Source organism: Perissodus microlepis, chromosome 22 (genome assembly GCF_051167445.1).
Source record: "Perissodus microlepis isolate ML-2025 ecotype Zambia chromosome 22, ASM5116744v1, whole genome shotgun sequence".
Lineage (NCBI taxonomy): Eukaryota > Metazoa > Chordata > Actinopteri > Cichliformes > Cichlidae > Perissodus > Perissodus microlepis.
This window is the reverse complement of record NC_140481.1, coordinates 14,545,484-14,562,888: the sequence shown is the minus strand read 5'-3', so window position 1 is coordinate 14,562,888 and position 17,405 is coordinate 14,545,484. Positions and strand designations below refer to the sequence as shown.

At 39.9% G+C, this 17,405-nt stretch overlaps 1 protein-coding gene across 2 annotated transcripts in view; it reads left to right on the top strand.

Moving 5' to 3' along the window:
* Nucleotides 1–17,405, top strand: part of vps50 (VPS50 EARP/GARPII complex subunit) — a 117,356-nt gene that overhangs the window by 78,376 nt on the left and 21,575 nt on the right. The window contains exons 22-23 of one of the 2 annotated variants that reach the window (XM_084920133.1): nucleotides 2,474–2,551; nucleotides 3,022–3,102. In XM_084920133.1, the coding sequence (XP_084776259.1) occupies nucleotides 2,474–2,551; nucleotides 3,022–3,102 (159 nt within the window). The remainder of the gene's footprint in view (nucleotides 1–2,473; nucleotides 2,552–3,021; nucleotides 3,103–17,405) is intronic. The other variant, XM_084920134.1, reaches the window with a different exon arrangement.

Sequence of the window (17,405 nt, the reverse complement as noted above, 5' to 3'; positions counted from 1 at the left end):
ATCTAAATGTCTTTCCCAATAATGGCAAATTTAAAAAAAAAAAGCTCCATAAAAGATGAAACAGGGAAAAGCTGGGGAAAAAAGTATAAACTTGTGAGTTAAGTAAATCTCATAAGTAATCAAGAGTTTTTGTTTTTTCTCATTGTAATGCCGACTGCGTCTGCGGTCGCAGTGTAGATGTTCTGTTGTTGTGAAATTACCTTCATACTCATTTCCAAAGCTCCAGAATATAACTTCTTGACACAAATTGCTTAATATTACTTCTGCTGCATCAGTAGTAAGGTGCTTTATGGAGACTGCCTGCATTTATTATTTATTTTTTTTTATTTTTTATTTTTGTTTATTAGATGATATACAGTGAGATGTGAAATAACCACTGCTTCCATCTTTTCTCATTACTGTCTGTCTCACAGTAAAAATTCAAGCTGAACGATAGGATGCAGTCTGCGAGCCCGGTCCCTCCACTCAATCTAAAGGCTATTATGTCATTTATACTGTGCCTCACAAAGAAAGAAGAAAACAGCATTTGTGTCAGTATCACCCTCAGGGATGCAATAATGATGGCAACAAAATGACTTCTATCCCGTTGAGGTGGAAGAGATAACGGGGATGAAAGCTCCACGGGGGCCCCTCCAACTCGGATTATTGGCGTGCGTGTGTGTGTGTGTCAAGGAGAAATGAGGAAAGGTTGAGAGTTGATAAGTTGTCAGTTGGTCACTGTCACCAATGCAGAATATGTCAGCCTCTCAGTATCATTGCTTACCTTGTCTTTAAGCGTATATCATTTTTTTGTTGCTTAAGCCAGCTCCTTCAGCCATTTCTTTCTAATCTAATTTTTCTTCTTCATGCTTGTTACTCTCACCATCTTCCCGTGTCATTTTCACTCTCTGTTTACATCACTCTGTAACTTTTACCGCCACTATTTATCCACCGCATCCACTCTAGACCTCAAAGTGTCACTTCATGAACCCAGCCGTTTTCATTAATGGTCTCACTAGAAGAGCCACCGACAGCTAAATGCTAATGTCCCCATGAATCTTTAAAAAGCTCCTGGAAATTGCTGGTCACATACGCTGGCGTTTTGACCTATAGGCTCTGCTCTCCTTACACGGCTGGAATCAAGATGGGCCTGCTTGACTCCCCCACTTGAAGAGTAATGTGTGGCATTAATATTCAAAAGGGTAAATACACTCATTATCTGCGTGTGTTTGCCTTGTTAAGGCAAGCTGCGCTTTTGACGGTGTCACACATGCTAAAGATGTATTATGCGCCCTGCTCGCAGATTCTCCGTCGTCAATAGTAGCCGGGTTTTCTGCTCCAGGGGCTGTGACAGGCAGATTTGCTAACACAGTTTTGAGAAAAGTGATTAATGTTTGAAAATTGTAGAAAGCTGAACCTCAAGGGGGGGAAAAAAAAGTGGACACCGTGGAGGGCTATAGTAAGAAAAGGGCAAAAAGAGGTGTGAATTGAAAGATGGAAGGCAAATGGAGACAATAGAATATTTTCATTTTGAGTAACGATGGCAGAAATGTTCGGGGGTAAAGGCTGCCTACTGAAATGAAAAAGGGGTTCACTCTCAACTCCTAGCTGCCACTCGTACTGGATGTTATTTATCTTGTGCAGCAGTACAGACTCTCACCTGTGGCCTACAATAAAACCAAACGACGCCCGACTGCACCAGAATCTTGAAAACTGAAGCCAAAAGAAACTATCACTTCTACTTCCTCCTACCTAAACAATGGTCACTTCTGAACAGCCTCTGCCAAACAGCATGTATCTCAAACCCACGCTGACATCGACAACTACTAGATGTGTGTTTTTCCTCCTGATGCCCTTCCATGTGTTTAAAAGTTTCTAAAAGCAATATGAACAACCTGAGAGCTTTTTAAAGTCTGTCACTGACTATCAAGGTCAAGGATGCCACACACATACAACCAGCTTTGATTTCAGTTGGGCCAAAACCAGTGAAACTGCCCTTTCTGTCAATGTAAAGATTTTTAACTAGACATTTCATCCCATTTAATATGTGAAAAAGAAGTTCAGTTTCAACAAAACGTCTCATGGAGTTTTTATACAATGCGGTCTGTGAACATTTGGTCTGTTGGTATTTGTAGCTTAAACAAAAAGCAATAAGGACACACACAGCAGTGACACTTAATTCTAAGATGTTACTAAACTGAGAGAGATTAAAGGGGCATCGGGTTTTCACAATGCCACCTCTCTGCGTGTTCAGCTGCTACACAATACAAACTGATGAGTCCCGGTTTACTAAGCTCCTGCTGGTCATAAATGGAAAACTTAAAAAGTTTGTGAACAGAAAAATTCCACTTACTACTTCATTTAATCGAATTATGTTTGTTTGCTTTCATATTTCTGTTTTTTTTTCTAGTTGTGTTTTCTTCTTCCAGAGTCTTTAATTTGAAGCTTTTGCTTTTTGTTTTTCCTTTCTTGCTATCCGTTCGTCATCCGTAAGCCTGTCCCAAGCCCATCTTTGCAAGCTCACGGCAGCAGAGAGGCGGGCACCGCCAGGGTTGTGGGCCCTGCCTGCTTGGTAAGAGGCACAACCTGAAGTGTTCCGACTACTTCACGGTTGTGCTGCTTAGAGAATCCAGCATGTGTGGTGTGGTTGTTTTCAAGCCCTTAAGATGTGCGCGATTTGCTTACACAGGCGACATCGAGCACATCTCGGAGTGATTTCAGAAGCATTTGCATTGAGGTTTCTTCGCTTTCACCCTCTCCGCTTGGTTTTTCTCTGAGCTCTGTCTGTCACCTTCTGTTGTCAGCGTGATTGTCTGATTGTTGATGTTGGTTCTTCCCAGCTACTCCTCCCTCTTTAGGATTAGAGTTGGCTAGAAGCAGAAAGCGAAGTCTCTTTTGTCTCTGACTACATGAGATGAGAGCAGATGTCCCGGTGTGAGCGTGATTTTTACACTCTGCTGAAGTGTGTGTTCTTATAGAGGGAAGATTTTTGTGCACATTTCAAACACTCACTCTGTGTGTGTGTCTGTGTCTATTCTACAGTATGAGTCATCAGGTCTGGGCCTTATCAGCAGCAGACTGAGAACCACACTGAACCGGATCCAGGAGAGCCTCATTGATATGGTAAGACTGCGTCTCACTCTTCCTCTTTCACCTTCTCTTCTGTTCACTCTTTTACCAACGTGCATTATCTCATTGTCTGTCTCATTTTCTGACACAAACACACCATCTCACGCCTCTGTCCTCCCATCCTTATGCACCTCTTTCCTCTTAATGTCGCTCCTCTCACTTTTTGGCCATCCATTCTGTCCCTACTGACCATGCTGTACGTGTGGTCTCATTGTTTAGAGAGCCCACAGCCGGTGTCACAACATGCATTATGGGTCATCATTATCTGGCCGGTGGTCACTCAGACTCGTGTACACCTCCCTCTGTTTAAATGGGCAGGCCAGGGTGGATATGTGTGTTATTCCATTAGGGCTCTCTAGCGCTGCTCCTCACTGTGATATTACATAGTGACAATTAGTGTGGTGCAGTCCACCTTTTGCCTGATAATATGTCTTTCTGCAGTCTGTCTCTCCTGTTACATGATCATACAACTGTCATCTCTTGCTTCTGCCTTTTATTTGCCTGCCTTTCGTGGCCTGTTTTGCATTATCATAGCAAGAATCCCTACAATCCCGTGTGAGCGTGCATTTGGTGGTGGTGGAGAGAAGAAACTCCCTTTGCAGTGGACCAAATCTCCAGCAGGATGAGGCTTAGGGAAAGGCAACCATCTGCCTCAACTCATTAGCATTAGAGGAAAACTAAGAGGCAAAGACCGAAGAGAAACAACAAACTAAATAACAATAAACTCCCTTCAGGCTGGTAGGGACAGTAACCACAGATAAGGATCATGTTGCTCCTGAGGCACAGATACTGATGGAAAACACACAGAGAGCAAGGACGGAGAAGGAAAAAGCCCAAACTGCAGGAGAGAGAAAGAGTGAACGTTAATGAAGTGCAATAGTCACATATGAATGTATGCAGAGCAAAGTAGAGGAAATGTGTTCAGTACTTCATGATATTTCGTCTAGCAGCCTAAACAGCAAAGCTAAAGGAAGGTTCTAGGTCACTTGAGCGAACCTTTACTATAGGCCTCATCGTAAAGTTATACACCCAAGGTGTCTGCCAGCTAAACCCAAAGTGGGAACTTCTTCCACAGGAGTGGAGCCTGATCACTGACAGCTCTGCCTCCCACTGTGCTTTTGGAGTTACTCAAGTAACAACGAGTAAGCGTCATGTCAGGTGTGATGTAGCTACAGGCAGCTACTTGTTAGTAGGTGTTAGTAAGTGTGTATTTAGGTAAAGAAATACAGATTTCTTACCTTACCTGGTAATCTGTGTTTGTGAATAAGCTGAGGATACGACTTTCTGTTCTTTACCCTGCTTGGTTTCCGTTTGCAGGCTGCTTCTAGTACAAGTGCTATAAATCATTTGCTTTGGAGAAAGCTTTAGTTGCGTGCTGGTAAATGGGGAAAGCAACGGCTGTCGTGTCAGGATTTTGTTTTGAAAAGTAACTTTAAATCTTTCCACCTTTGTGAACTGTGGTTGTTGCACCGAAACAGGAAGTTTTGGACTGAATATACACCGAAAGCCCAAAAATATTGGCACTTTTCTCTTTTTCACTTTCCTCTTCTTTTTTTCTCTTCCCTCAACAGTTAGCAGCACATTATTGCTTTGTTTTACAAAACCCCATAATGGCAATTTTCTTGCTACTTGCTTGTAGTCTCTATAGCTTCACAGTTTGGAGGTGGTCTGACGAGAAGAAGCCGGAGGAAAGAATAAAGAATTATCTAAACTTTAAATTGTTGTATGCTGCTGCATGTTTTCTCCCTTCAGGGGGCCCAATAGTGACTATTTACACCTGAGTACTTTTCTGAGTAAACTGTGAGCTGTTTTCCGATAGGCTGCGGGTGATGTGCTCACTTTTTCAGCTGATCAAATGGACGCAGATAAACAGACAAACTGAAAGCGGAGAGATAAAGAGAACAAAAAGAACTGAGTCGAATTGCACTGAGGCATTTCTGTGTCTGTGAGCCCACGAGTCCTCTCAGAAGACAGAAGCGTGCTAACTCGAAAGCACACGGATGCGCATTCATATTTCAAATAAGCAAAATCATATCACTTTGCCCCCTGATTAAGAGCCGTTTCCAACCACTTGGAGGAGCGATGCAGTCTGGCTTTGTAACTTCCCATCCTTTCTCCAGTGTAGTGGCAAATTCTTTCAGCCCATCTTGTCTCATGCAAAGCTATTTTAGCTCATCTTAATAAATCATCTAATGTTGGAAAAATGCCCTATATTCCAAACTAACACAGCACTCCCTATTTTTTCTCTTTTTTCATCCTTGTCTTGATCTCCTTTTACTCTTCTGTGTTTTACATCATGATCTACTCACATAAATCTCGCAGAAGCTGGTTCTCTTAGATGAGGCGGACTATAAAGCCTTCTCTATCTTGTTTTTTTAAAGATTGGTAACCTAACTGCACAGTGAACATGCTGAAGTCTTTCTACAGAGTACAGAAACTATTCTACCTGCATACAGATACATAAACTGACGCACTCCAGAGATCGTGACAGGGAAGACCTCATTTGTAAACACATTATAAAGTTAATTGCACACTGCATGTCAATTGAGCTGCTGAATCCTTGCGGTTTTGTTCACCTGATTTGCCATCGCAACTGTCTGATTCCAAAACCAATGTGCTCGTAATGACACGGAGTCCCATATGAGCACCAGCGAGATTCCATCTCATCTGGTCTCAGGTACAGCGTGCCTTCGGTTTAAATTAGGACTCCACTGGGAAAGTAAAAGATCACCTCCTAGTTTATGTGCCATTTCTCTACCTCTCATATTCTTGATTACCTCTCTGAAACCCTGTCGGGTAGTCTGGCTCTGACACTTTTTGTTTCAAGTCCACTCACTGTGGACTTTCACTATTTTGTTTAAAGTGTTTGAAAGGTTGGGCGGCTAGGGAGCATGAGTGGGAGGGATGTGTTGCTGTATTACACAAAACACTTGTTACATAATGTTTAATCACACGCACGGTCTATTTCATTGAAATGGAATTGGATGCTGTGTAGAATTATCATCTGTTTAAAATTCTCACTTGCAAAAATTCACCTCCTTTGGTGATACTGCTTGGGGCAGGTTAGACGACTTTGCCATATCAGAATAATGTCACGAACCCCATCAGTAGCCATATTATCGCTGCCAGAAGGTTCAGCTGTGACAGCTGTTGAGAGCCGTTGCTGCAGGCAACGTTGTGAGGAGAGCTGACGAAGGCTTGCCTTTTGCAACGAAATGATAGGAAAGCCACCTCCGGGTTGGCTAACCTTTTACTTCTCTCCCTACGCAAACCAACAGTACTTCATCTTTCAATCAGTCCGTTGGTTTATCGCACTTATTTGTGCAACTGTTTCGCCGTCACGTCTTTCAATTTTTATCATTCCATCTCATCTGTTTGTCCTGTCACCTCCTTCTCTTTAGCAGCTGTGCACCAGAGATTACATGCCTCTCAGCTCTCAGCACAAACAACTGCTTGTTGTCCTGCAGTTTATTGGTGCTTCTGAGTGAGTATACACTGCTCACATCGATCCAGGGATGAGGAAAAGATCATACAGCTCGAAAATTATTTCCCTTTTTTCCCCGTTCGATTTCTACCATCTACCCTCAGTCGTGATACATTGATTAGATATGTCTTTGCGCGCCCATAAGCTTGATCATGGGGTTTTCATCTTTCGAGTACGGTGGGACAATGGCTTTTTTCGGCTTGGCACTGAAACTACAATGAGAAGTCGGGTCATTTCTGTGTTGGCACCACGAATCTGACATTAGCTTGCTTGTAGAAATGTACCTAAAAAAGCTGCACTGACTAGCACCTGCTTGTTATTTTCAGCCAATATTAGCCGATATTTTCAGATCTCTCCATATCAAACATATATAGCAGCTGATAAATTTAACTTTAAAAAAATAAAAGGAGAGTGAAAAAGACCCTTTAACAAAATTATAAGTGTTGGTGTTGCATAATTTGTCCACCAGAGGGCACTCTGGAGCCTCCCTGTTAGCATGTGGACTACGTCAAACACAACAGTCAGCTGATCCGTGCAGAATAAATAACAACAGATAAAACATGTTTGGGAGATCTGTTTATGCTTCCTGTGTCTGGAAGAACTAAAAGTATCGGCCTACATATCGGAATATCGATGTTTTAGGTCACCAAATATCGGTATCGGTATCAGTCTTAAGACACAAAACGCAAAACGAGAAAACATTCAGAACTTCAACAAGCAAATGATCATGTCTACAGATTTATAGTACTACTGTCACAAAGGTGTTTATACAGCACTGAATGCTTTCCACTCACTTCTCAGACTTCATATGTGTCTCCCAGCATCACAGTGATAACCCCTAAGCTCGTGTTGTTTTTGTGGTTTTTTATACTGGCTTGGCACAGTCAACACTTGCAAGTTATATGTCATGAAAAGCACATGCACACACATACACACACACACAAACTACATTTCTTTTTCACCCATACACACACAGAGACTGCACACTGAACGCACTCATTAGTTGTGCGTCGCTCACGAGGGCATGTCATTGTCCGTGCTGGCCTCTCTGTCGCAGCCTGGTGTCTCGCACTGTTAATGATGCAACAATCCAAGGGGGAGTGCCATGTGACAAAGATTATAGATCACTATTAAGCACCATGGTGTTCCTGTTTATACTGTAGCTGTCAAGATATTGCAAGAATTGATGTTTTCTTGGAGTTTTAGTTGAACATGCGCACACACACAAACACACACACTTTATTGATAGGCCCAGCTGCAGGTCATGCTCCTCCGCTGCAATGAGGAGACAGTATATCCCCCCGGATACAGTAACACAGATTCCTGTCTAAAACGTCTCGTCAGCTTCTGCCAAAGCGTCATCACATCTCCCACTGTGACGCACAAGGCGATAAACAAAATTATGCACTTCGGTTGAAATCTTTTGATTTATATGCTGCATTATCTGTACTCCCAACACCAAGCGCCGCACATTTTATTTTGGTTTCAGTCGAACTATTAGGATTTTCCTTATTTTTTTTTGTCATATGTGTTATTAGGATAGTGGATGCTCATATTAAATATGGCCAAAGTTTCAAATGATGAGATTAGCATATGTACAAGTAATCCCTGTGAGCTCAAGGGCCGGGTTTCAGACTGCTCAGAAACCTCATTTTCAGTCAGGTTTTACTAGCCTTGACTCTTTGTATGATAACAGTGAGCAGATATATGTAATAACGTCAAATTCCTACCCACTGCTTTTCAAACCTTTCATTTGCGAGGGGCAGCCAATCAAAGGAAAGCTGGTTCAAAGAGAGGGTAGGCTCAACAGGAGGAGAACTAATTGTTTCAGTCAATAGATAACTAAGACCCAGTATAGACAAATGAGGCTTATTACAAGTCATAAATCACATAAAGCTACTGTAATAGAGTTGAAGAGTGTGGACCTGGAAATAGGCATAATATTCATGTCTAGTTTTCTAAGCCAAAGCGCGTCAAGCAAAAGCCTTTTCTTCCTATAAGATGGTTGTTTTGCCATCCCAAAGAAGGTGAAGAGACCAGCTGTCACGGTTTGCCAGGGCAAGCCGTGTGGAATATTTAGGACCAGGACGCGGCAGCTCTGGTGCAGGTGAGTATTTATTAACAAAGGGAAAAAAAACAAACAACAAAGGCACTGGGAACATGAAACCGAAACCTAAACTGGATAAAACTAACAAAACAAACCAGAAACGAAGATGCAGGGAGGTCCGGGGAAATACACATGGAGAGATGCAGGGAGACCGAGGGGAAACAACACAGACGAACCAGCAACTACTATGACAGAAGACACAACTTAAATACACTCAGAGAACACAGGGAGATTACACACAGGTGGGGAACACAGCTGGGAGTGATTAACGTGACGAGACTAGGGAGACAAACTGAAAACACTCACATAAGACGCAGACCTTCACAATAAAACAGGAACTACGCATGAAAGGACACAAACTAAGAAACGCGGACTAAATACAAGAACACACGGCAGAACAGAGTAAACACTAAACAGAGGAAGAACAGAAAACACCAAACGCTGGGTCAAAAGGACCCAGGATCATGACACCAGCAGCTGTGGGAAAAGAAGTTCTCAAAGATGGGCTTGGAGAGGATGGGCGATGTCACACAAAATAAATTAAAGCCCTAATTCCATTTGACATTCATCTAATGAGAACCAAATTTCTAGTATTAGAGTGACAAAGAGGTGCAATAGGATCCACTTGACAGTAATTGCCTGGTAGACAGTCCATTCCACTTGGCCATAAATCTCTATGGAATGGATTGGAGAGGAGTGAGCAGTCAATCACGATAGATTGAGACACTTGAACTGAGAGATCACTTTTCGACTCCCAGCTTGACGCTTCTTCCACGACAAGTGTTATTACATATTTACAAAGTTGTCAGAGTGTGCTGTACCATTCAGTTTATTATTTTTTTCCCCTGGGGAATATTATTTAAAAGTTTAAGTTTGTCTTTTTTACCAGTTACCTTTGGCCAGCTGAACGGCTGGGAAGCTAAACTTGCCAAACCTGCTGTTTGTTTCAAAAACCCAAAGGCAAGACTGTCCAGTCCAGGGTTGTGTGGGGGCTGGATACTATCCAAGCTGTCACACGCTCTCGCCAGTCCATGACCGAGTAAACGCAAACAGGCAGACAAGCACACACCCTACAGCCAATTTAGGAAGTTCAACTAACATGCATGTCTTCAGACTCTGGGAGAAAACCGGAGTGACTGGAGTGATCTCCTGCGCAGGAAGTCCACGCAAACTCCACACAGAAAAGCCCCAGCTGAGTGGAAGAATCCAACCCAGAATTTTCTTGCTGTGAGATGACAGTGTTGACCATTCAAGTGTGAAGATATTGTAGGGACGTAAATGTTTTGGGGTTTTATATTTGTTTTTCTTCAGTGAGAAAGTCGTCTTCTCAGACGTCTGCAGCTGTGGACACACAGCGCCTCCAATACCCACCGCAAAATTAGCTCAGACTGCTAACCAAAATTATGCTACTTAATAAATCACCCAATGGACATGCAGGGAAACCTAATAATCAAATAGATTATCCACCAGAGGTGGGCCGTGATCCAGAATACCAGAGAATTTGTTGAGCCATGTGAAATCCTTTGCCTGCAGTGCTGGCTGTGGCTGTTTAGAAGAAATAAGGGAGCCAGCAGCTATTGTTTGTTTCTGTGCTGCACAATTGCAGTAGGGTTGCTTAGAAACTGCTAGACCGAAGCACTCGGGTAATTTTGCGTGCAATAGTAAGGGTGCTATGTTAAGTTGGAATTGCAAATATGAGATAAGAGGAGGCTGGCAAAATGTTTCCCCTGGCAGAACGCAGTATTTTTCAGAGAAGAACAGTTCATCCTGATCGATAGAAGGCTTTAGTGGCACTTGACCCTGCAAGACGTTTTAGAAATAGAGTAATATATCCCATGGGGATATCATAAGACAGCAGAATCTCACACTCACAAGCATATGTCGATACAATTGTCTGTCATCATTAAGGATTGTATTCAGCTGGTTAAATATCTTAGCCCTCTCATCTTTGATCTGTAAGTGGAAAAACACCAGGGATCGACAGCCTTCCAGCTTCTCCCGCATCCCTGATTTTCTGTATTAGTCAAAACTTTGCTTCTTATCTGATTTGAATTCCCTCCCCGGATATTCAGTTTTAGAAGCTGTCTCGTCATTGCTCAGTTTCATTGCACAACGGCGCCTGGCTTTGATGCTTGATGTCTTCATATTTAATGATGCTGTTGGTCCACATGGGGAAACAATTAGGATGTCAGTGCCTCGCAGGCAGAAACAAAACTTGTTTTCCCGTTTGTCTCTGCAGAGAATACTCCGGTCCTCGAGGACAGTGGACATTTAGGCAAGCTGCTCTTTCTCAACTACTGGATGTTAGCAAAGTTCACATTATCATCATCATAACTTTGACATTTACATTGGTTTCAGCAATGGGAGAATTTTCTGTCTTTTTTGTACTTTTGCAAGAAAAACTAAAAAAACATTTGCAATTACTTGGATTTTAATGTCAGTACAGAATTTAAACTTCATGTATATTTATTTATTATTTACAAAGAACATATTGAATGCTGTGGAGTTTGTTTGTTTTTCTTTTTTTTTTGAAAAATTATACTAATTTTGAAGTCGATCTGAAGAAGAGATATATTACACAGTACCAAGGCACAATAATGAATAAAACTGGATTCTGCAGTATTGCACTGTTGATTATTTTCATGTGTTTATATGCTTCTCAGCCCAGCACCTGCCCTGCTCTTTTGGTGTGCATGAGAACTCTGGAGACAAACGGCTGCTTATTGTAGGAGTTCAGTTCAAATTGTAAGATGTTCTAGCATTCAGAACAGAAAGTGGCGTTCTCATTGTTCTTCCAGGGAAAGTAGTAAAAGTCCTGAATTTCTTCCATCTGTGTTGTGAAATGATGAATACTCAGGTCTCCAGTTTTGTGCATCTTAGTCTTCAGTAATAGGAAAGTGAAGATGAAAACAAGCTATTGGAAGGCCTCAATTTTGGGTTTGGGAAATTGTATTGTGCCTGTACCAAATTGATGTTTTACTTTAAAAAAACAAAATAAATCTTTAGTTAATAAGAATCATATCAACGTCTCATAAGTCGAAGGTTTGGTTTACTTTAGTGCGCTTTGCCTGTTACTTTGTTAGGAATTATCCAGGGCAAACTAACAAAAGAACAAAACTGTCTGTCAGAGGGAAGTTTTTTCTTTTCCTCATCGTTTAGTGTAAGAGGTTTTAAAATGCTTCATTAACTCAAGGCCACTTCAAAGTGCCAGACAGATAATTAAAACACGGTGAGAAAGACAAAGAAAGGAATTGTTCTCTCGCTCCACTCCTGCTTTTTGGCCCCATTATGCTGCTTGAGATTATACTAAGAATTTAGACACTTACGTAGATATTTCTTTTTTCTTTAATACTGAAGAATTCAAATTCCTGTTCACGTCCCACTGGTGAACTTTAATCATTTTTATCTTTAATCATCACTCAGTAAACTGTATAAAGTGTTGCACTGGGCTAGAGATAATGAAAGGTCTTATAACTTAATTATTGCCGATTATTAATTATACTTTCATAAAGCATTTAATGACATTATTAGAAGTTAAAACTAAAACTAATAAGTGCATTTTGTTTTCACATAAGAATTTAAATGTCAGTTATTAATAAGAGCTGCAACTATTCACGGCCACATTGTTGTCCTCATAAGTTCATAATAGAGAGGTGATATACGAAATTATAAAATGCTGAAAGATGACTGAAAGGTTATTCTTGTTGCATGAGCAGTCTAAGTTACACTCATCTTACTGTAATACACAAAATCTGTCTGTGTGTTTGTTTCTTTGTCTGCCAACTCCTCCTAAATGTTCAGCAGTTGAGCAACCAAACACGGGTACGTCTTCGGTCACTGATGGACTGTATCTATGTCAAATATTATGCCTAGCAACCACAAATCAACAGGCTAAAATGACCTTTTTTCTTTTTTTTTTCTTTTTTTTTCTTTACATTTATGCACCTATAACACCTTATAAAAGCACTATGTAATATTTATTTCATCTTTTTTTTCATCACAATTGCATCTAAAAAAATTTAATTTATGCATCATATATTATCGCAGATTTCCTGGCAACCACCTTGCAACAGTATAAAAAGGCCTTTTTTGTCTTCATGCACTTATATTCCCTTATGAAAGCATCCCATAATTTTAATCTCATGACAGTAATGTCTCATTTATATTCACTAAAACTGAATTATACATGTTGCCCAGCAACAGCCTAGTAATAAACTAAAATAACTAGTATTTTCAGACCTACATACCTTTAGAAAAGCATTGCATCATTTTATTTTTATGGCCAATAGCATGACCAGGTCAAATAATACTGTAGCATCCCAGTATGTACTATTTAATTTAAGTTGGCACTGGTTTTTTAATTTATTTATTTTTTATTAATTAATTTATTTTTGCAGATATAATTGTCAAACTCAGATTTTAATTTAGATTTCAAAAATGGCCTTAAGCATTGAGCATATGTCATTCTGCACAGTGATGCTTGTCTGAGTGACAAGATCTCATATTACGGTGTTTACCTGAGACTATTTAGGCAACATTGCAGAGGTGCAGGTAAGACTGTGACATGTTGGCGATTGTATTAGTGAACATCTATCTAACTGATCTCAGAATCGTATTTTTGCTCGATTTCTGTCAACTGTTCCTCGTTCTCTGTTGTTGGTTTGTGTCTGAACCACCAAAGTTAAACTAGGCCACATTTCCTTCAGGTGCAAGTCCAGGGGAGTTCTTAATTATTTTGTTATTAACAAAGACCTCCTGCTACAGTTGTCCTGATTAAAATAATTTAAATAATTGCTTAGATTGCCCAAACTGTTAGATGAAAATATTCAGGGCTCATTACTCAAACAGCCTGTTCATGTACAATAGATTAATTTAATTGAGCTGAGGAATGTGCATTGAATAACTCTTTCTAAAAATTAATCAGAGGACAGTTTTGACAAAATTCCAGCTCCCTTTTCAGCTCTTTATGGTAATAAAAAACTCTGCATTTTGCAGTAGCGATCGCTAGTGGGCGTGAGCGGAGTGCTTAATGCCGCTTTCACCAGTGTTAAAAGGTCCTGTATGCTTGTTGGTTTACTTTATTAAGAAATCTGTGCCTATTACACGCTGTGATTTTTGCAAATATGGTTATATAAGCATTTTTTCTTTTATTTGGAAAACATTTCACTGTTCCTCACATAAACTCACCAATAAATTATCTGACAGGCGATAGCTGTTTCAAATCTTGCGTTTTAATGTTTGATGGTGGTTTGCATGCTGACGACAGATCGTTCCTTTGGTAAGTCACAATACAGTGTTTGTGAGCAATGCTGTAAGATGAGTCATATAAGCCCGGATCTCTACAGCTGCCTGATATGTAGGCAGCCTAATAGTAGATGGCAGGACTGGCTCTAGCCTGCTGTGTTAGGGTGGGCAGCTAGAAATAATAAGTGAGCAACTTGAGCGAGACAAAAACCCGAAGTTAGAGCAGCTGACAAGTATCCCACGGGTTGGTGGTTTCAGTCCCAGTTCAAATGATGGCGTCTTCTCTCTCTGAGATGTGAAAAATAAGCACAGTACATAAAGTCTTGACTAAACTAATCTTTAAAACGCTAATTTGTTCCAAGCAGCATGTAGCAGCTGTAAGATGGTTTTCTCACAGGCTGAAGAACATCAGTCCCTGCATGAATCCAGACATTTACCCTCTGAAAGAGAAGCACAGATTATTTTGGAGTTTGGAAAGAGGCAGACTGTAAAAAGGACACAGTATAACATTTTAACGTCATAACACACATCAGATTGAAACACTAATGCATGCTCGCGGGTTCTTTCTCAGCGTCCTGCAGCTATTTAGAAAAATTATATATAAGGGAAAATCTCAGACGCATTTAACAAAATGAGCATTTTTAGTGAATGTGAAACATGTTAGCTTAGCCAGAGCATCATGACACGTGTAACCAGCACAAAAGCTGCTACAACAGGTAAACAGGAACTCTAAAATGAAACACAAATACTGATTTGCATACGTTAGAGTTTGATATCCATTAAAAGATGCCATTTATTTGTTTTTAGTAGTTTAATGTGTGTGCGCTTTATTTGCTGCCTTGACTTGAGGGACAGCTGTCTGCTTCCTCTGGATGTTATTTATTTGTAAATCAGATCATGTTAAGAGGGTATGCAGTGTGAGACTTGAGTATGCAAGCTGTAAGGTGCCCACACAGTCATAAGTTTATATGCCTCTTTTAGCACTGACTGACGAAAACCCATTTTTTTCCTCTAAAGTCTGATTTGGTGGGCAAGACGCCCGTTCTGATGGGCTCAGCCCACCCCTGCCATAGCTATTGTACAGCTGGGCTGTGTAGATGGAGGGCTAACAGTGATCACTGTGACAAAATGGTCTAGACTTGCAGTGGAAATAACTTTCCATGCAGCGTTTGTCTTTCATTGTTTGCCAGCACTTACTGCTCTGATTAATGGTATATTTGCCTGTTGTGTTCCAGTTTCCCAGGTTAAACAGTCAGAGCTCGACGATCATTTCCATTAGCACACTCAGATAAATGTCTTCACGCTGAAAAACGAAAACAAGCGTATTTTCCTACCAAACCGATGTCAGCTGTATAGAAAGAACGCTGCCTCGGGAAATGCAAAAATGTCCTCTGTAAAGTTGTGTGCTTTGTGAAGATCTTCTTCTCAGTGAACAGTGTGTACTCAGCCTTTGGCTCTGACTTTGAGACTGCTGTGACAACTGCAGTAAATGCAATTTCAGGCTTTCACAGCAGAGCTGTTTCACCATGCTTGGATCCTCACAACACTTTCTTTTTTCTCCACAGAGAGATAAATTCAGATGGTTTTTATAATAAACTTAATGCAACCAGCAAGTACGCGATTCGTTTTTATTTTGATTTGTCCAATCTTTTCTTTTCTTTTCTCATAGTGGAGGAGAAGAACAATAAATTGACTCTGTATTGTTTATTATATTGAAGAAAACCTCGTCTTGTAGCTCTTAGTCTTGTTCAGTTTAGTGTTACTGCAGATAACATGAACAAAAAATATTTTGGTAATCAGTGGATCTAAATAATTTTTTTTATTAGTCATTTAGTAAAATGTACAAAAAAGAGTGAAAATATTTCAATTACTTCCTCCAAAAGTCCTTTTTAATCTTATTTATTTATATATTTATTATTCTTTTTTACTCTGGCGTCTATCTAATGCAATCTATTACTCAAAACCATCAGCCATGTTCCAAATATGTTTATTTGTTTTGATTTTAAATTCTTTCTAAAATATTGTTATGATTAATTGGATATTATTCAACATTTTTCTGATCATTTGGGGGATTTGGATGCAGTAGTTACAGGAGCACATGCCCAAATTTTACTTTATAAATGTTGTTCTAGTGCATCCTTAGGTGGTTGCCAGGCAACATCATGGTGTATTTATAATAGTGGATATAAATAAAGCATTACACATGAAATGGAAATGATGGGAAGCTTTTATAAGGTGTTTTTCTTAATTAATTTTTTTGATACCTGCCACTGGGCTAAAATGATCCCTTCTTATGTATATGTATCATAATATATGATGTAGATAAGAACTTTTAAGGGCCTTGGATGCACCTGTGTGCCACTAAGTCTTGCTGTATTATAGTAAGACTGAGATAAAAATGTAACCTTTTTTCCAAAATTGCATAATTTATCAATTTTTTTTAGCATTTTAAATATTAAAATGCTATTAAAACCCAAAGTCCAGTAAAGTCATTGTGTTTATTTAGACTGTTTACTAACTAGATAGGCTACTTATTTGGTTTTCTTATTTTTTCCCTAATGACACATTTTTTAGATTGTTGTAGTTGCTGATTTTTAATTAAAGTAATATTTCCATTGCAAATACTGGTCTTTATGATTAGTATGCCAGAAAATGCCATTCACCACTATAGTAAATGGTGAAAATAATCAAAACTTATTTCTATATTGATGATAATCAAAAAATGATCCACCAGCGAAATCAGGCCCACCATCCCATGTTGGCTTATTTATTAAATCTCTAAAATTGATTGAAGGGTATCCAGATATAATTTTTGTATGAACACTTTCAAAGCGTTAATAATTTAGATGCATAATTAGCTGATAAATGCAGAAAAATATAATATTTATCAGCCACATGTGCATAGTTGTTTCCTTGTCCCAAGTTAATGTAGTTAATAGGTTGAGGTGAGTAATGGAATTTGTACTATTTATTGATTTTGGGTAAATATCGTTTTTAACGGGCTCCTGGCCTGGCGTCATTTTGCAAAAGTGGCCCCCAGGCAGAGCAGAATACTCCTGGTCTACATCATCTACACTCTGAACTTCATCATGAAAATGCAGTTTCACTATTTGTCTCAGTGGGACATCAGAGAAATATCTAAACTCCTCCTAAATGCCTTCAGCAGCTGCAGGATATGAATCAAATGAAGTATGACCTCTTCACTATAAGTCACGCTATATGGAAAGATCCAGCTAAGCGCCCCCCGCCCTCCGTCCTTCAGCCCCTCGTATGACGTTGAAAAATCTATCACTGACTCTTAATTTGTCCAATATGGCATTCTTTCTCTCATACTTGGCAATGCAGCAGGCACATGGTGTTACTTTGCTTTTATCTGTCTAAAGCCATCTGTCATTTTGAGTGCCATCATAAAAGTGAAGGGATCATTGTTTATGTGGTTTTTATCTCCGAGCGTATCAAATA